Source organism: Plectropomus leopardus, chromosome 11, assembly GCF_008729295.1.
Source record: "Plectropomus leopardus isolate mb chromosome 11, YSFRI_Pleo_2.0, whole genome shotgun sequence".
NCBI classification, from domain to species: domain Eukaryota; kingdom Metazoa; phylum Chordata; class Actinopteri; order Perciformes; family Serranidae; genus Plectropomus; species Plectropomus leopardus.
In genome coordinates, this window is record NC_056473.1 from 22,034,626 (window position 1) to 22,055,628 (window position 21,003).

General features: G+C 39.9%; 1 protein-coding gene across 2 annotated transcripts in view; it reads left to right on the forward strand.

Moving 5' to 3' along the window:
* The window catches only part of abcc8 (ATP-binding cassette, sub-family C (CFTR/MRP), member 8), a 67,071-nt gene that overhangs the window by 35,224 nt on the left and 10,844 nt on the right, over window positions 1–21,003 (forward strand). For both annotated transcript variants that reach the window (XM_042495818.1, XM_042495819.1), the window contains exons 16-28: window positions 867–939; window positions 1,051–1,156; window positions 5,927–5,959; window positions 6,806–6,844; window positions 8,691–8,789; window positions 11,425–11,509; window positions 11,834–11,914; window positions 13,015–13,152; window positions 13,503–13,628; window positions 14,159–14,255; window positions 16,344–16,591; window positions 18,924–19,090; window positions 19,608–19,835. In XM_042495818.1, coding sequence (XP_042351752.1) covers window positions 867–939; window positions 1,051–1,156; window positions 5,927–5,959; window positions 6,806–6,844; window positions 8,691–8,789; window positions 11,425–11,509; window positions 11,834–11,914; window positions 13,015–13,152; window positions 13,503–13,628; window positions 14,159–14,255; window positions 16,344–16,591; window positions 18,924–19,090; window positions 19,608–19,835 — 1,520 coding nt within the window. The remainder of the gene's footprint in view (window positions 1–866; window positions 940–1,050; window positions 1,157–5,926; window positions 5,960–6,805; window positions 6,845–8,690; window positions 8,790–11,424; window positions 11,510–11,833; window positions 11,915–13,014; window positions 13,153–13,502; window positions 13,629–14,158; window positions 14,256–16,343; window positions 16,592–18,923; window positions 19,091–19,607; window positions 19,836–21,003) is intronic.

Consider the following 21,003-nt stretch of genomic DNA (forward strand, 5'->3'; position numbering starts at 1 on the left):
ATCCTTTGAACAGAGACAGATTGCACTTTCAGAGTTGAATTAATTAGCTGGAGGTTTCATCATCACAACTTGACTCATTTTGACATAACTTGGAATGATGCTTATAAAGTCGGGCACTGCAGTTTTCAAAATTGCATTGACTTGCACTATTGGCATCAGTTATTAATGTCTTGGATACTGCTGATCTAATTTGTATGAAATATGGGAAAATTAGCTCTATAATATCTAGCTCTAGAAAATTTCAAACTGTGGTGATTTGCCTTTGTGTAAGTGAAAAGCCTCCTTCCTCTCCTTCCTCTTAGTTGAATAAGAAAGAGGCCACAATTACTTCTTATTGCCTCACTGCAACTCTGCATTATTGTGGATGGATGACATGTTTACTGTTTACTTGTTAAAGAGCTAAAGTTACAGTTGGGAATTTTTTTATGAAAATATCTTTTTGTCATATTAACTGAAACTGTCTATACATCCACAAAGTATTATATGAGACAGAGATATGGTGAAAAAAAATAGTTTCCCTCCTTTTTCTATTGCCACTAATAGCATTTGCGAGAATATACTGTGGATCAGGGAAAACAACCAATTAAAGCCGAGGAGTCTCTAAAGCAGCTGTCAATCATATCAAACACGTTTTGTGAACTTTGGCCGAACTGTCAAACCAGGCAGTGCTAATCCAATATGAATCAAGATTCTGTTACTGTATTGCCTATTTCTTGCTTCAAATGTTTTCAGAGCAACATTTTGATGTACGGTTTAGTTGTAAAATGAACAGGTTTATGACTTTATGTGACACAACATTGTTTAGGGAAAAGTTGCCAGCTCCAATCTCTGCTTGACATTTAGATGATGTGCTCTGCTTTCCTCAGATAACAAGCGGTTATTTCACCTGGACAGATGGACCACCAACACTCTCTAATGTGGACATTAAGATTCCTTTTGGTGAGTGTCAGACACTCTGGCTGCCTCCTTTACTCTTCTCCTGATTTTTTACTCTTTCCAGTTTCCTTCTGTCACTGACCTGTTTACTTTTTTGCTTCTTTAATGTCTCAGGTAAGCTGACTATGATTGTAGGGCAGGTGGGTTGTGGAAAATCATCTCTTTTGCTGGCAGCGCTGGGAGAGATGCAGAGAGTATCAGGAACCGTCACCTGGAACAGGTCGGTCACAAATTCACTGTTTTCCCTAAAAAAACCTCAGTTTTTGCATTTAAAATGATTGCGTTTCCTTCATTTGAGGTTGATTATGTAGCTTTGCTTGATCAAATTTTAAAAGATGTAACGAACTAAACAAAACAAGGTCATCTGTGAAAACAGTTGTGATGATCTTTAAATATCAAGTTGCTGAATGGGTGGTTAAAGATGACACTAATCATTGTTGGTCTTAATTATCTGGAGTTAGTGATTAAATGTCTCCTTTATCTTAATGAAATGAAGCTCTGTGCATTTGAGGCTTTTCCTTTAACAAGGTGCTGGTCTCATTAACATACATTTATTTAACAGTTGCTCATTACATCAACCACATGTCCATCCATTCAATTAAATTGCCTTAAAAAACAGTAAATGTGCTCTCAGGGAAATCCCTGTACTGTGTGTTGAAGTGTTCATTCTTGTAATGGCATCCAGTCTAAAGGTGAAAGGTTAATTTACTCCTCATGGAGACCCGGGCCACTGGTCAATCTCATGGCAATTTTTTCTCATCATCCACAGCCGGTGTGGTACTCTGACTCATGCTTTTTAAACCTCTCTAGTAATTGGTCTGTCAGGGAGCCTTTTATTAATGTTTTCTTGCAGTGATAAATTCTACGTCCCTGACAAGGAAATGCAATTAGCATCAAAATCTCTCACTATGACATGCCAGGTTTTTCATAGCTGATAGAGTGTAGAGGAATGTGAGGATCATTTCATGCTCTACAAAGTTAGTCAAACGCAGACCACTTTTTCAGCTAATAAGAATAGATGTATTCACTAAGAAGGCTGTTGGACAAGGCCTGATGCTCCAAAAAATACTTTTACATATACTGTATATTTCCAAGGTAAAGAATGAACTCCATGCTCAAAAATTAGATTTTTTTTTTCAAATGCATCTCCTCATTGGTATCTGTACCAACATTTACTGTGGATTCCCCACAGTTTTGTAAATGAGACAGCAGGTCTTGATACAGAATGTGGAAGGCCATTCTCAGGAAAAGTAAACCCAGCACCTCTAGTAAAGCAGAGCACATTTGAAATAGCTCAGCGGAAACTGAATCCTTTTCTCCCCGCCTGATGCATTCTGGGAGTCATTAGCTTCTATCTCCCGCATGTGAGTGTCTCGTCACCTCCCCAGGATAGCGCCACTATCAGTCTCTATTTGTCAACAAAGTTTAGATCCCGCTACTTGATCATCACTGTGTCCCTGGCAGCCACGCACACATTCACACTGTGGAGCTGGCACGCCCTCCAGTATTAGGTTGGATTGCAAACCCCTGCGGGCGTCGAACTCTCTCACTTATCATCAGAGTCCCAGGGAGAGACTAAGGAGCTGTCATTTAGTCTCTGCCTTACTGAAGCATTCAGACACATTCAGAGGAGTTTGTCTTTATGTTTCCACCATGTCTGCTGTTGTTGCTGTTGTGCTGCGTTTCAGTCAGTCACATTTAGAGCTGCACATGCATGAAACGTTATATCTGAGGGCAAGGGCCTGAGAGTCTACCCAAAGACTGAGCACATCATAAAACCAAGTGGATACAAATCAACAAATCACTGAGATAAGAGATGAACATGAAGCAGACGGAGGATAGATAAGAGCAGCATGTGCCTGGCAGGAGTAAACAACATGACTAATCAGAAGAGTGCGCATTCAAGCTTGTCAGATTTATGAAGATGACCTCATTGACTCGTCCGATGATGATTGGTGGCTCGGAGTCAGCTGACGGGTTTCATGTATTCAGCGCTCCACCTGAGCTCACCATGCTTCACTTGTTTACATAATCACCTAAAAAGTATTATTTTTCAGTATGTTACAATGATGGCACAGCCGCATGACAACATCATCAGCTCTCTATTCACTGCTTTTGAGTATCTGATTAGTTTAAAATCTGTGAGTAAGTGAAATTATAGGTCATGAGGTGGGGCAGCTTTCCTTGGGGGAGTGATATGTTTACAGACTCAATATTTTACAAATCTGTCATCTCAATCCACCCAATCACTGCCCTTCTTCCTCGCCCACCTGCTCTCTCTTGCCCCTCTGTTCTTCCACTCCAAATATGGCACAGAGCAGGGAGCGTCTGGGATTTCTCTCTCCTTAAATTGGATGACTATTTGTATCTTGACCCCAGTATCCAGTGAAAGCGGTGCAGGTTGAATATCTTGTGCGCAGTAAGATCCAGAGTGTCAAAACTAGGTAGCATAGCCAGTTGGACAGCAGGGTTTTGACACCAAACCATATCTGCTGATGTAGTTAACTTCAGCTGGCTGAGCATGTGACCTACACCAGTGGCACCCAACCTTCTGTCTTAAGGGACCCCCTTTTCTATCATTGAGGAAACTGACAGTCTCTGACTAAGTGACATATTTTATGGATATTTCACATATTATTCAATGCATTAGCAGTACAGAACAACTGATAAGCTTTACAATTTACCAACAGTGAACAGAGTAACTGCAGGAAGATTATATAAAGTGAGTGATTTGGATGTATTTTGAGTCAATTTTGTACTGTGTATTACCAATTTTAGAAACTTTTTTATAAGATTCTCTGTCCATATTATATATATTACTAGATTTTTGGCAATACAAGATACAAATTCAGTGGTACTTCATTTTTTTTTTTACCACCCCTTACAATCAAGAAGGCCTTGCTACCACCCCTTGAAGCTCTTGTGACCCCTGGTAGGGGACCCCACTCTCAGGTTGGGAACCAGTATCCTAAAACAGAGGGTAAAACAATCACTTTATTGTGGAATATATTGTTTGTAGCTGGGTTTTAGATATTCAACCAGAAAAGTCAGTAAAGAAAAGAGCTTATGAATGTTTGTTGACAAATAGGGCATCATCATTATCAGGCGTGGTCATCACAGTGTGCACGCACCATTACTCCCTGACATTTTTACAGGACTTAAAAGAACTTGAAGTTAATTAAAGACTGTTAAAAACTGGGAAATTCCTCAGCTTTGATGATAAGACGTGAGTTTCTCACTGCTGACAGAAGCTGTCTTGTACATCTTCCTCTTGAAATCTCCTTTATGTGACCTTCAGTCCTGAGAGGTGTTGATTGACGTCAGTGAGAATTGGCCCTCGGTCCTTCAGTCAGAGATGAAAGCTGTAAGCAGTCCACTTTGTGCATGATTGCTTTGTTTGCACCATGGCAGCAGGATAAGCAGACAATCAGCCATCCATACATCCCACTGATCTCAAGACAGGGTCCGTTCACATTTTACCAATGAATTTCCAGGACTTTCATAACCTTGAGGCATTTTTTTTCTTTTAAGTGTCATTAAGTGATGAGGTAATTTTCTGAAGGGGTGCTTCCATTGTGTGTAAGTGCAGTTTAGCACCGATGATTGAATAAATCTCCAGCTCCCCGCAAGAACATCACATTGTCATCACGCTTCACTTCATACTTATTTTCAAAAAGTATTTATTTTACACATTTCCACTATGTGTTTTAGTTTCACATATAACACAGTTGAGGTGGGAAAAATATCATAGAAAAGAAAATTTCACGTTATGCAAAATTGTTTGACTTTGACAGAAAGTTGTAACACAAGTGCTAAAGCAATTTTTTGTGGTCTTTAGGTTATGCCTTTTCACTCTTGCCATTCCATCATCTTTGTTACTTTAACTTCTTCAGCAACGACTCGCTATTTAATTGTTTTAATACTGGATTGTTTACTTCCTTCTTGGAAAACCAGGAACACTGTATTGCTTGAAGTATCTTACCATGGCATGGATACAAAAAGACAGCTATATTATTATATTATAGTTTGCATTAATATAAAAAAAAATTTCAAAGTAATATTTGTGTTATATATTTGTGTGATATTTGAATAGTGCTGCTTTGCTCTCTTTACATTGTGTGAATCCATTTTTTATTTAAATAGAGTTTTATTTTACCAACTTATGTTGTTGATGGTTTTTTTAACCTTAAGGCGGGGGAAGGTCCACTGCATGAGCTTATACGGCTCACCGGTACATCCTCTCAAATTGATTATTCTATTTTAATTTAGGAGAGAAAATGACACACAAAACAACTCACTAAAAAGTACATTTTAAATATATAACTGTTTAAATATATAACTGTAACTGTTGAATACATGACATTCATTTTTGATTGTTTGCATTTATTCTCAGTCTCTGTTATTTATAGTTCTTAAGTTCAGTTTAACACCTCTTACATAGAATTACTGACACCTTCACTTTAATGCCTTTCCTGTTTTTTACACACGGTGGTGTTTACATGTATGTTTGTAGCACGTCAAAGCCTCTTAAATATCAGTCACCAGTTCACTAACAGCTGTGATCCTACAGCTGCTGCAGTAAATTGGTGTAAATCAGCCTTTGCTTTCAGGTTGTGCTTGGTCGTGATCAGAGTCACCTTCTCAGGACGAGAGAGGTGTCAACTTGTGAAATCTAAAAATACACTGCAGTTTTTACTGAGCATGTGCAAAGCTCATCGGATATTACTGACTTAAGGAGTCTGAATGTGAATGGTTATGTGCATGTGTGTGTGTATACTTTATGTGTGTACACTTTGAGGCATTTAATTTATTCCAAAAATAAGAGTTTATGTGCGTTTTGAGGCCTCTTTCAAATTACGTAAGCAGCCTTCATAAGGGTCCTCTGGTGTCTGTGAGGTTTTTGTGGTAATATTACAACTTTTGATGAGGAACAATTGCCAAATTGTTACACAAACCTCCATTTATATATTTTTTCCTCTGTTTTCTGCAGCCTGCCAAACTTGGAGTCTGCAGGAGATGAAAGGTAAGTCAGCATAAAAAGGAAAAAACCCATACACCCAAACATATACTTAAGCACGCGCGCGTGTGTGCCACCCTAAGTCCTTCTTAGTGAGTCTTTGTCTCCTCTTAGGATGAAATGCTCAAAAACATTTTAGGTAGTTAAAATGGAGAGAAACCAGTTTGTTTCCTTGAACTTCCTTTTATTTCTGCGGCCTGTTTATGAACAACCTCATATTTACCACACAGTTCAAGCACCAGTGCCTCACTACAGAGCAGAAAGTCAGAACAATCTGTCTGTTAATTTGATAAGTCTGCAAGTTTCCAACACATGCTGATGCCAGAAATACATTTACACATTTCTAGAAGTTTAATGTTATAGCACGTAGGCACATGTCATTCTTCTCACACCTTGCCTTTACAGTTATAGCACAGCTCACAGTGAGACATACACCAGATAAACAGGATACCAGCAAACAGCAACAAACATCCCGTCAGCCACAGGCCCTGTGTTGACGTACTAATCTCAGCCCAAGGAATCAGATCTTCCAAGAGCCGAATGCATGAGAGTCCAATTGGCTTGATGCTGATTTCCATATCAGCAAATTACAGGAAGAAATATTGGGATAGGGTGGGGGGCGGGCGTTATTTTTAGAAAGGAGAAGATCACAGCTAATGATAGATGTGTTCATGTAGGGCAGTGGTTGGCCTGCTCAGACATGACTGCCATAGTGAGGGAAGAGTATATGTGTGGCAGAGTGTTAGTTTGTTTTTTGTTAATCATTATAACATAAAGGTGGAGCCAGTAATCAGTATTACTGATCTAATAATGTTTGTGTTTGTGTGTGTGTGTTTAATATTCTCTCTGCAGTCCCACAGACAAAGATACAGCAGGTGATGGAGAAATCAGGTGAGCTCAGACAACAACATGCAACACCAACAAGTTCTCCCTCCAACTCCTTTACACTTCAAATCGTAATTCCCGAGGTATCCGTCTAGCATCAGGGACAAGCTTTAATTTTCTCTTGTAATATGCACAGCATCTTTTCAAAAGAATCATCTGTGTTCACCGCGAACAGATTTAGGTAACAAAACTATTTGGTAAGGTTTAAGAGAAAAAAAAATCAGTATTTGCAGTAAAAAAAGTGTGTTTTTTACATAATTTAAGTAAGTTATATGCCCCATTATGCTGCCTTGCAGCTGTGTATATAAGTTACTATTTGGGAATGGGGGGACATAGTTGTCTCAACCTTAAGCCGCCACAGGAGGTAGTAACAGCACGGAAGTAGCAGTTCTCGGCTAACTCAGAGAAGAAGAACAGTCTGCAAAATGTCCGCAATTTGGGAGCTCCTCGCCCTCCAAGCAGGGGAAGAACTCAGCCGCCATAAAACAAGGATGGTAAATGATTATCATTGCCACGTTATGCCATTGTTATTGTTTAGAAAGCACTGCCGATGTGTATGTTTTATGTCACACTAAAGGCCAATGCTGTTGTTACATGTCATGCCTTTCACGCCGCTTGTTTCCACGATGCTGGCATGCTGTCTAAAATCAATCAAATGATTTACAATTTTTAAAAAAATTACAATTAAAAATAGCTTAATTGCAGAGAAGAAGTGCAAAAATAAACTAAACTAAATAAACTATATAAGACTATATAAAACTACTTAAAATAAAGTTTAGGAATAAGTTTGCCGTCATTACTGGGTGGAGAAGGTGGTATAAAAAAAGGAAGGCTTTTAGCTTTGATTTAAAAGTGCTCAGAGTCGGGGCTTGTCTTACGTCATCTAGGAAGTTATTCCAGGTTTGTGATGCATGATAACAAAACGCTGCCTTAACAAGTTTTATTTTAACTCTAGGGACGATCAATAGGCCAGCCCCAGAAGTCACAAGAGTCCTAGAGGGTTCATGTTAAAAAATGCAAAGGTGGCAAAAAAAAAGGGGCTTTGTAGCAGCCCTGTAGCGCAGTCTCTGTGTAGAAAAGGCTGTTGACTATGTCATGTGATGTATGTGACATAAGTCACATTAACTAAATAACATACGTTACTGATACAGATACTGAACCCCAAATTGCTCCCAATACCTGTACCATTCAAGCTGGAGGCAGGTGGCACCTTGTATGGCAGCCTCAGCCATACATGTGTGAATGGGTGGTGGGACATGTAGTTGAAGGTGTTTTGGGTGGTCGTAAGACTAGAAAGGTGCTTTACATGAATGAAGGAATGATTTTTTTATCATTATGTTATGTGCACAGTTATGCCCAGCCTGTATGACCTAACAAGACACCATAAAATCAAAACAAGCTGGGACCATACAAGTGCAGATCCATTTACATTTACTGCTGGTTAGTTGAAAGCCTGGTACATCTCATACCGACGCTAAAAGGGGCCTTGTGCCTCAGAATCACACACACCAACGGCCACTGAACAAGCTGCCGTATTTGACACTCTGGGAATGAAAACAAGCTGGCTTCACACAAGGCAGTCTCTATGGAGATGCATCGCCATAAACAGCAGAGCGGAAGCAGAGTTTTCATGCTAATTCTAGAAATCCACTGAAAATAATAGAAAACAAGATATTTCGTCTGCTCACATGTTTTCCCCTGATATAATTTTGCATCATCAGCCTCTGAATCCCTGTGGTCTAGGGGATAAATACTGTCTTAACCCTCATCTGAAACCTCATTAAGAAGTAAAAATTGAACATAGAGAACAGATTGTTTGACACTTCTGGATGTGTTTTAAACCCTCTGGTAGGAAGAGAGGTCCTGTGGCCTACGCTTCCCAGAAGCCCTGGCTGTTGAATGCGACGCTGGTGGAGAACATCACCTTTGAGATGCCCATGATCAAACCGAGGTAAGGCCTCACACCTGCACCAAACCAACGAAAAAAAAACCCCAAAAAAACCCAACAAAGAATGGTATGATGGTTACATTTGTTTAAACTCTACTGAGCTTCTCTGTAGGTGCTGCTGTAGAGAGGGATGATGAAAGTGTTTTGTTGAAACACCTAACCACAAATATGTTTTCTAACCAAGTTTTCTTGGGCATTATATGATTTCACTGAAGTCGACAGTTTAAAAAAAAAAAAAAGGTTTAATTGGCCTCTGTTTACAAATTGTTCAATATAAGAATGCAGTAATAATTTTGAGCACACATTAATATCTGTTTATTGGTAGTTGTTAAGGTTGCATTCCAGCATCCTGTTTTCAATGCGAACTCTTGTTTTAATCTTTTTAGTTTTCTCTTGATTTGCAACATTGAACAAAGCTTTTCAGACTGTACTCTTACGTAAGTAACAACAGTGCGTAAGCTGTCTTGTCTAGATTAATTAATAATTACTTCATTTTGTTGCATCAGTGCTGTCACTGTGACACCCATAATTACAATTAAAATTAGGTGTTTTTGACACTCTCCTTTATGACATTCAGAGTTGTTTATTATAACACAGTAATCAACGTGTTATCAGGCCAAGCTGTTAAGCTGAAATTAAGCCAATAACCTTTCTGCTCCCTGAGGCCACTGTGGTTAATTGGACGTGTTGAATCCCATCAACAGAGTGATAGTAACTTTCAAAATAACATGTTTTAACTGTGAGACACCTTCAGCCAGGATTTTTTTCTGGCTGAAGGTGTCTTTTCGCTATGTAGAGTGTCTACAGTTTGACTCACTTCTGGCTCAACACCACATGCTTTTACCCCTGCATGAATACAATCAAAAAACACACTCTCTTTTACTGACATACACAGTTGCACACACTCACAGTTTTCACTCTCACAACAAATGGTCTTTCAAAAAGGTCATTTGCTTGGATTTATGGTCACAGCCGAGCTCTCTCTGGGTCAAATTGACTGTTTTTATAAAATACATCTAACAGATCGTTGTGGTTTGCTGCTGTGGAGATGTTTGCCCATCCCGCACTGCCTCTCCTCGCTGTCTTCTCTATCTTTCTCTTCATTCATCAACCTTTCTCCCTGTCTTTGTCTGTCCTGTCCTGCTCTCAATTTATTTTCTGGTAAGATTCAAAGCAGCTAACTCAATTTCGAGCTGCAGCACCAGGTGTTTCCAAGAAAAGATGCTGTGGGGTCGAGACTGTTGTAATCACCCGTGTTCACTGCCGCGTCATTCATTAGCTTTTTGTGCACATCATGTGCACAACAGTCACTTAAGGCACAAATTATTCACAGTTATTTCAAAGTTAAATCAACTGTAAATATAGTCTGCACCTGCCTGCCACGATGCATTATGTCTGGCTTTGGAGTTGCAACTCTCCCTAAGTGTGACCAAGTCTATAGCTCAGCTTTTCTTCAGTCTTTCAAAATCAAAATCAAAAATCAAAATCAATTAGCTAAATAGTCCTTTGGAGCATGCAATGAAACTTTATTAATATGGTTCATGGTAAACATACCTGCTAAACATCAGCATGTTAGTATTGTCATTGTTAGCATGTGTGCATGCTAACCTTGGCATTCAGATCAAAGCACCACTGTGACTAAGCAATGCCTCACAGAGCTGCTAGCATGGTGCTTTGCCTGTGGGTTAGTTTTACAAAATGACAGGAGGCAAGGCATCAACAAACATTAATAATTAATATATGAATAATGCTTACAAAGGAAAGCCTGGGCACTCTAATTGAGGTCCGGTTTTCCCTGTGTGCTGTGGCATCTTATTTACATTCATGGTACAAAAAACTTCTCTATGTGGATCAATTTATTTTCATTTTAGATTAGAAAATGGTCCTTAGGTCACAAAGTAATGTGGTACGGGCCAGATTTAGCCCGCTAAATCTGACCTAAAAGTTAAATGTCACTTGATGGACTCTTGGTAGAACAATACTTTTACAGTGCAGGTGTTTAGGGTGCATCTTACGTTGTTCTGCATGTACGACATTCAGTAGGCTACTTTGAATTGAAGCCAATGCATCTGGTAGAGTATTTTCCTGGGCACTGTGCTACAAGAGACATTGTTTATTTTTAGATTCAGACTAAAAGTATCCAGCTGGTAAGAATCATTAATATTAATCCCCCTTTTTTGGCGAGTGACCCCATATTTCTGTTCGACTAAGTTGTCAGAGCTCTGGTAATTGAACAACATGTGATACATTTAAATCTGAACATGAATGAATGACAGCAGCACTGAACCTTGTCCCCTGTGTGTGTCTGTGCTCTCTGGGTCTGCCTCTCATCCCTTTACTCTGTGTCTGTCTGCTGAAGCGAGTCTGATTGAGTGCTCGGGGCTAAATCTTTCAAGTTGAACCAGAGAGGCTGCTGACTTTTTTCTTTTTTTTTTTTCATTTTCAGTTTTTGTGACTTCTATGGGTTGTGTTATGCATACAAAACAGCAAGTTAGATAAAGATACGTGTAACATGTAAGATATGTTTCATTCAAATTACTTTGCTGTCTAGATTATCAACCAAGAAGGCCCATAGTTTCCTTTTGGCTGTAGCAGCTGCTCTCTGTCTTCATCTGTATTCTGCCTCTGTTCCCGCCAGGTACAAAGCTGTTGTTGAGGCCTGCTCCCTTCAGCCTGACATCGACATTCTTCCACAAGGGGACCAGACAGAGATCGGGGAGCGGGTCAGTATCACTGTAAAATATATGATGTTCTTTGAATTCCTCTGTGGTCTTATTATTTTCCAGACCTGGCCAAAGCTCCCACTGTGGCTCACTGTGCTGCAGAATCATTTGTAATCATTGCTGTGCAGCCAGGATTTGATATAAGGAGCTGGACTGACCTTGCTGAGCCAAAGTGCTGTCATGTTGTATTCCTTCATACACTAGTAATGTGGGAAACAACCGTGATCTCCTTTTTTGCTCTTGGGGCGAGTGCCACAAACATTTAAGGATGCAATCATGTTATTCAACCCTCTTTGTAATAAAGTTTTCTGCCCTCTGGTGCAGGGGATCATCCTGTCAGGTGGACAGAAACAACGAATCAGTGTAGCCAGAGCCCTGTACCAACAGACCCACGTGGTCTTTCTGGTGAGTCTTTACAAACACGTCTTCAATCAAAAGAATGATCTCAGTTGTTGGATTGAACCTTTAATTAACCTTTGTTGCAGGAAGTCTTGTAAGTATTTACAGTGAAATGTTGTTTCTGAAGCATCACCTGGAAACTCAGATGTGATTCTATTTCTGGTGTCTTCCTAAATGACAAAAATAGCAACACGCTCTCTGAGGCTCAGCTGCAGGGCTGAGAAAGTATATCGCCTCTGTTATTGATCACTTTATATTACATGTTTGCAACTTGGTCTTCTTTGTCAATCAATCTACAGATTATTTCTCAGTTTATTATTCAATTTACAGAGTGTTGAAATCAGTAACAAAAAGAGATGATATTTAGATTTTCTCAGAGGCCACAGTAATGTTTTCAATTTTTCTCTTTTGGTAAACTAAAGCTGTAAGATATTTTAAATTTATTGTCATATTACAAAAATAAATAGCCAGCCCTCACAGTTAAAGAACTAAACCCAGACAATTTGCCCCTAGAAATAAAAAAATATATATATTTCATGCCTTAAAATGGCTCAGATGAAACTCTCACCTTAGCCTTGTTTAGTATGCGTGGTCTATGAATAATTTATGATTATGCAAACTATCCCTGTCACTCAGTCACTCGCCTGCAGCTCAAGTGTACCTGCTCATTAAACACTCAACTCTGCTTGTAAATGGTAATACATAACATGAACCTCTGTGATGTAACAACCCATGGAAGTCTGAATCTGTGTTTGTGTTATTGGTAAACTGCAGTTTAAAGATGGAAATGCTCAGCCATGGTGTTGACTCTGTCTTTCACCCATATTAAAAATACAGTTCAGATCTTGGTTTTCACTGTAGGGGTCTTTAATAAATAACAGCTAAATTTGCCTATCTCCAAACTTTAACTTCAATTTAGAAAAAGACAGAGGTAACAGGTTGCTCTGTATAATCAAACGTAGGTCAAAAACTTGTGTTGGATGCTCATGGAGAATGGGAAACAACAGGATAAAAGGAAGGAAATCCAATCATAAATATTTGATGTTACAGAAAAATCTTTATTCCCACTAAATTCTTGTAAATGTTTGTGTATGTATGTTTTTTAGGATGATCCATTCTCTGCTTTAGACATCCATTTGAGTGACCATCTGATGCAGGACGGCATCCTCAAGCTCCTGAGAGAGGAGAAGAGGACGGTGGTGCTGGTTACACACAAACTTCAGTATCTACCACATGCAGACTGGGTAAGACCAGGCTTTGTCTGGCTTTTGTCTTTGTGTATGTGTGTGTGAAATTTCAGCTTTTATCTTAACAAACTAGATAAATGTTAGGCTTGCAGATCTGTAACTCTTTAATAGTCACAGTAATTGATGAGCTGGTTCATTTGTGATGCTGTGTTATTATTTATGATGTAAACATTTGTTGTTTCACTTGTGATGCAGACTGTTTATCTCAGAAAGATCCCAGAGCGCCTAAAGATTGATTTTCATTGTTAGCTAATAATACTCATGATTCAATTTCTTGTTCTCTTATCTACTTGTGTGTGTGTGTGTGTGTGTGTGTGTGTGTGTGTGTGTTGTTTTCTTATTACTAGATCATTGCCATGAAAGATGGCACCATCCAGACTGAAGGGACTCTGAAAGACATCCAAAACTCTGAGCCTGAACTCTTTGAGCAGTGGAAAACCCTGATGCACAGACAGGACCAGGAGTTCGAAACGGTGATGACCGCACATTAAAAATTATTATAAGCCTTTAATGACTATAAACTTTCATTAATTTAAGAGTTTTTACATTCTGGAGGGGTTCAACAAAACCTGTGGTGCTTGTAATGATCATTTTACCACCTAAATGTTTGTTTAAAGGAATACTTTGGGCGTCGAATGACCATTTGTTTATCAATTACTCACCCCATGTTACCTTGAATTCTTCAGGAAGACGACTTTGTTGTCTTGTACGTCTCCATGGTAAGAGTTTCTAAGCAAATGTTTTAATCTAGTTTTGCTGTTGTTAAATGTGAACCCCCTTTACCTTAGTTAATCAAGAATAGTCTCTGTTTTTGGATTCTTCACTGCAAAGGCACGCAAAGAAATCAAAATTGTCTTGATATATATTCAATGTAACATGGGGTGAGTAATTGAAGTACAAATGGTTATTTGGTTGTGAAGTATTCCTTTAATGTCCCTCCAAATTAGAGATAGTCTTAAGTGTTATTGTGAAACTCACATGTTTACCTTTATGTCAACTCCAGCAGACGGAGGCGGCGAGTATGACAGACATGGAGAGGAAAAACCTGCGGAGGGCCATGTACTCCAGAGAGGCCGCCCGGACTGAAGAAGATGAGGAAGGTGAGAGGTCACAGGAAACAACAGCTTGATAACGTGTGTGTGACTGCAGTCGTTCCTTTACTGATTTCAGCCAGATTGTAATTATTATGTGTACACTGATAATAACAGGGGCTTGTTCTACTATGGCTATTGGCTGAGGAGCAGCCCCTCTTATATTACATTACATTAAAGCGTAAGCTCATCAGCTTATGTTTAATGTTAACACCTGCTGCAATGTTTGCAATGAATTGAATGACTACAAATTCCTTGTATATCATTGTCATCCCTTGTTCTTTATTTATTCTATCCTGTCTATTTAAAAGCAAACATTACATGGGTGTTAAATGCTCCTTCTGGGTCTGGTGTCTCACGTCTTGGCTTCTCTTCAGGCTTTCTCAGCAACCAGATATGACACCAGCTTCTCTCTCGCAGCCTCTTTCTGCAGCTAAACACCTGATCTGATCCTTTATCTGTGTGTGTGTGTGTGTGTGTCTCTGCTGTTGAATGTGCAGCTGTAGTGGGAGGTGCTAAAGTGCAGTGGCTGTACTCTTTATCTGTGTTCTGTGTTGTCTCCCGTGTGCTGGTGGCACCCCTGAGTGGACTTGTGCGATGGCTCCAGCACCAGGTGCTGCCCTCGTGTTCGATCGAGCAGGTGTGGCCAGAAAGCATGGACTGAAAGAGAAAAAAAAAAAGTCTGTGGCATCGTGCCGCTGCAAGCAATTCGCAGCTTCTCCCATCATCTTAGAATCTCATTATCCATCATTTTTCTCACTTTTCCCCAAAACATTTGTCACTCCTGCTCCTTAAAACCTACTTAATGGCAGCATGATTTCACAGTAGATGATGGTAGCAGTAGTCTGTTTAGCTCTGACAGTCATCCTCTCCGTTTCTTTTCCTCCTCTACTCTCCTGCTTCCTCTCTGAAGACTCCCACATGCAGCCTCATGGTCCAAAGCTTGCTGCATGATGTGATGTGATAAATTTACAGCAAGGGCAGAGAGGAGGCGGCAGGTCTTTAACATTAACTTGTCAATGCCAGTCAGTGTGTGATTGCTGCTCCGTTGCCCCTGAAAAACACTCATGGGAATGAGCATCTATTGGTGTTTAAAGAACCTGAATAAAGATGCTGTAGCCGTAACTGACCTTCTCTGTGGTTCTCCGTCTCCTTTGGCCCTCTTTCTCTGTTATTTTTTCTTTTCTTTTTCTGTCCTGTATTAGTATTGGTTCTTCAGACACACACAAGAGAATGAAATCTTAAACATGTGAAAACGTGACAAAGAACACGGACAGATAGAGAAAATGAAGATAATTAAATATCTAGGAAGGAGGGTAGGAGGAGGAACATCAGAAGCATTTGAGCAGCGGATTTCAGCAGAGGAGATCACAGTAAAATAATCTTTTATGTAAAGCACATTCATTTATTATAAAATGCAACAATTTCCTACCAAAATAATTCTCTAACTTAATTTGATCAAATCTCAGACTTAAAGGGACAGTTGACCCCCAAATCAAAAGCTCATGTTTTTCCTCTTATCTGAAGTGCTATTTATCAGTCTAGATTCTTTTGGTGTGAGTTGCTGAGTGATGGAGATATCGGCCATAGAGATGTCTGCCTTCTCTTGAAAATAATAAAACAGGATGGCTCTTGGCACTGGTGCCCAAAATTTCCAAAAAAATACACTGAAAAACTCAACAGCAGTGTCTCTCTCCAGAAATCATGACCTGTTACTCAAGACAGCGCACAGACATTGTGAAATAAACTTCACCTGCCAATTGTATCACTACGCAGAAGGAAGCGCACATCTACTGCAAGCTCACCTAACATCACGGAGCTGGCTAACGTTAAAGCTCAGCCAAGGAGAACGCCACAAATGCTCGTGCTGTCGCGAGCAAGATTCTCTTTTCCATTAGTAAATGCACGCTCCCTTCTGTACCGTGATACGCCAGTATGACGCTCGCCAACTCACACCAGAACAGTCCAGATTGATAGATAGCACTGCAGGTAAGAGCAAAAATATATATTATTGATGTTTGGGTGTCCTGTCTCTTTGAAAACAGACAAACAGAACCTAAACTTTTTAACATTTTAATTCACCTCTTTTGATCCCAGAGGAATCCGTGGAGAGCGATGATGATGATAACCTGTCGCAGGTAATGCGTCAGCGTGCCACCATCCCCTGGCGCTCCTGTGGCACCTACCTGTCCTCGGCTGGCCTCCTCCTGCTCACCCTGCTCCTCCTGTCACAGCTCCTCAAGCACACCCTCATGGTCGCTATCGACTACTGGCTGGCACACTGGACGTCACGTGTCATCACAGCCAAGATCGAAGCCATAGATCATAACTGCACCGCTGTTCAGGTGAGAGGCTGAGTTTTTGATTAAGATGATTTAAAAAAAAAATTACTCTGGTCAAAATGATCTTTGTTTTTGTATTGGTCAGCAGTTTTTAGAGTCAGCGCTTGATTGTCTCCACCTTTCATGGGGTAAACAACAATCATTTAAGTTTTTTTTTTCTTTTTCTTTTGAATACCAAACATTATCCAGTTGCAGCTTGTCAGTGGAGATTTACGACTTTTCTTCTTCTGCGTCTTATGCCAGTGATACCTAACCCGAGGGTCAAGACCCCTCCTTTGGGTCAGGACACATCTGAGGGTTTCACAAGATGTTTCACAAAAAAAATCTGCATTCTTATCTCCTATCTTTGCTTTAAATAAAGAATTTAGATTTTTGAACCTTGAAAATATATTCAAATAGAGTCAAGCCGACACTTCAACATGACATCCATACATGTCAACCTCTTATTTAAGTGTAAGCAGTGGTAGTGGACACCTGTGGCATCTCTCACCTTCACTGGCATGTCTTTGATGAGTAAATTAAGTCTGGAGGTCAAAGCTTGTGACTTACAGACCTTTGACACTTTTATATTGAAGGGTCAAAGCCAAAAAGGTGGTGAAACATTGGCCTATGTGACAGTAAGCTGCATATCTTTAGGTTTTTGACTGCTGAATGTACAAAACAAGCAATTTTATCATTGTGGGCCTCAGGAAATCGTTGCTGGCAGTTTAACTATTTTCTTATGGTTTATAGACCATACTAGTAATTGATAAGTTGTATAAACAATCAACAATGAAAATAATGGCTGTAGATCTTATTTAAAACAAAATCATGCATGGAAAAGTAGTAAACAGCTAGTCAGCGGTTGTTTTAAATTATGCTGGATTGAAATTACATAACAATTTTCTCACTTATTCTCCTGTGTATCTCAGTTGAGCAGAGCTGACCTAAAACACAAACACAGACACTGCTAGCTCCAGATGGAGCTTTCGCTAGTGCACCCTGAAGATAACTGCAGCTCGGGCTCATCTGCATGTTAGACTAACAAGAATGCACTGATCGAGAAAGTGCTGCTGGTAAATGTAAAAATGCAGGTTTGATTCATGTTGAATGATTGAAATATCTGCAGAAATCAGTAAATGAGGCTTTTAGTCCATGAGTGAAAAACATCACAGATAACTGATATGACCTGTGTGTGTGTGTGCGTGCCTGCATGCATGCGTGTGTGTGTGCGATTGACAAGTTTAAAGCTCGTCTTTCGTCAGCGACCTCTTTCCCAATATAGTCTTGAACTGGCACACACACACACACACAAGCACACAAAACACATGCACATTCAGAGAAAGCACCGAGTTACACTTGCATGCTTGAAAGGCAATACCAATACCAGCGAAGGTTAAGCTGCGTTGTTCACACATCGTGACACATCAGCTGTTTCAGTTCGTCATGTTGCAGGACCAGTGAAGCTGCTCTATTATTAACAGGTTTATATGAGTATGTTTGGTGTGTGTCAGTCATGTGAACAAGTCACATTTCACATAGTCATGCAGAGGATAAATACAAAGTTATCTGGGGCTGGTGACAGTAGATTGAAGTGATTGTGTCCTCCTGTTGAATAGAAACAGTGCAGTCCTCTCTCTCTCTCTCTCTCTCTCTCTCTCTCTCTCTCTCTCTCTCTCTGTCTCTCTCGCTCTCTCTCTCACACACACACACACATACAGAGAGAGAGAGTGAGAGAGACTGAATATAGACTTAAGTGCAGATTATCACTTGAATGCCAACATTATTTTTTTGGCTGAGCTTCGGTGTGCATTTGCCAGGTATATCTAATCTGCAGTGTGCTGTAGACGAATGCATGTGGCAACACTTAGAAGTCTTGTACTATCAGACACAAACTCTGGCACAATACTGACACTTCATGCAAGTGTCTGGCCTGATACCATAGACATTAGTTAACAGCCCAGTCGCCAGAAGAAAATGTTGGCATTGTGCATTTCAGTATTAGAAAACAGAGTAACTTATTGTCAAACTGGATTTTGACTGGTTGTATTTCAATTTTGATATCTGATGGAAATGTGTGAATATGTAATAAAAAAAGATGTAGGTGGTGATTTTAGGAGAAAATGGAGGGAGCGCAGGAGTGAATAACATCTCTGTCTTGTTTCCAGTGTTTCCAGATCAGCTCTTCAAGGTTCACTGGTTTTTGTCACATTTGACAGATTGTTTTTAAGCGGCCTCAGAGTTTAATTATTACTTCTAATTACAGTACAAGCAAACCCCCGCTCTCTTTCTCACTTTGTCAAACAGACACACAGAGTCGCAGTCACGTCTTAAATAACCCTCTCTCTCTCTGTAGGACTGTGTCTTCAGTCACTCCTGGTATCTGAAAGTGTTCAGTGTGCTGTGCTGCCTGGGCATCGTCCTGTGTCTGGCCACCTCTGTGGCTGTGGAGTGGACTGGCCTCAAAGTGGCCAAAGAGCTCCACCACAACCTGCTCAACAAGATCATCCTGGCCCCCATGAGGTTTGATGTTCAGTGTGCTTGCGTGCGTGTGCGTGTGTGTGTGGTGTGTGTGCTGCAGATCTGCCTCGTGATGTGTGAAAGAGACATAGAGATGTGTGTGCTCACTGATACTGCATGTTTGCTGAAACAGATCATTTAAACGAGGAAACACAGTTAAAAGCACCTTTTTTGCCTCATTACTCACAGCACCATCTGCTTTCCTTACGCAAATCTAGGAGACATCACTTACTTAAAGACACTCACATGCACATGACACATCAGCATGTACTGTATGTACGCTCACATTCACAGCTAAATAAACAGATGCATGAAAGGATTTAAACTCAACCAGCTGACTGCACAGCACGCCTGAGTTGATTCATGTCTTTTTGTCAGCATATGAATGTCTGTTAAATATAATGGTCTCTAAGGTTTTAGTATATTTTACAAAGAACATTATCTGGGAAAAAAGCAATTTAGAAATGAAATATGAATTTGATTATTCCTGAGGCTTGATAAAATGTTTTTATCCCCCCAGGCTGTTTGAGACGACTCCGCTCGGCAGCATCCTCAACAGGTTTTCCACCGACACAAACACAATCGACCAGCACATCCCCACCACCTTGGAGTGTCTCTCCCGCTCCACGCTACTCTGTGTGTCTGCCCTGGGTGTCATCTCCTACGTGACCCCTGTCTTCCTCATCGCCCTCCTGCCGCTGGCTGTCGCCTGCTACTTCATCCAGAAATACTTCAGGGTGGCCTCCAGGTGAGTCAGACAGGGCAAAGAATATCACAGACATCAGAATGTTTTCATCCTCAGCTGTTGTAAACAGAGCTGTAGGTCACCAAGGTCATGTCCTCAGTGTTACATAAGAGAATATTTTCGATCTTTCTTTTATGTGATACATGTTTAAAGAGGATTTTTTATGCTTTTCCTTATTTTCTGTCATATATAATGTTACAGTACTGGATGCTCATATGTAACATGGCCAAAGTTTTTAGATAATGAGGTAAATGTATATAAAGGTAATCTCTGAGCAAAAACCTCAGACTTCAAGCTGTTCTGAATACTCTGTTTGCAACATGTTTTCTTCTTTGGCTACAATCTGATGTCAGATCATGACAGATTTCTTTATATGATTATCTGCAAGTGTTCACATCACATAGCCCTATGCTGCTACATGTAGCCATACGTCAACATCATGCAAACATGTAATCTTGGTTGCTGATGTTTTTACTTTCTTCACGATTTCAGTTCATGCCTGCTCGAACATGTCTGGTGGTGAAGATTTTGGTTTGGAAGATCTGTGATTTTTATTTTTTACTGTAAAGTATGAGTGGACGATATTGGATTTTTTGCTGATATGTACTTTGGCGATATAAAAAAAACTCATTTGGCCGATAATCGATACAGATATCGATGTGTCCACTTTTTCCCTGTTTAATTTTAATGATCAAGTCTCTTTGTAGTGGAATTTAAATCATATTATGCATACTATCATTGTGATGCCCACCAACAGATAGACATTAAATAAAATGCTGTAATTTATGTAATATTCATAAAGTGCGCTAAATAAGTAAAAAATATCGACTGATTCTGATGACATGCTGATAAAATCATGCATCCCTAGTAGAAAGTGTAGCCACTGTCCATCATTTCCCAACTGTCATCATGGTGATGATGAGATCACTGATTTATTAAAAGAACTGGATACAGGTTTGAACGCAGGGCTGCTCAGTGGTGCATGAAGCAAAGATTGTTCAACTGCCATGTATAAAATTACCTGGATGATCTGGGGATGATCACCATCCCACAGAGCAAGTACGCTAGAGACTTATGGCGATCAATAGGCTAACTTCTGGTTTAGCACTCATCTAATTTGAATTAGAATAAAATAATTTAATTGTGTGTCTCTTCTGGATTTCAGAAACAT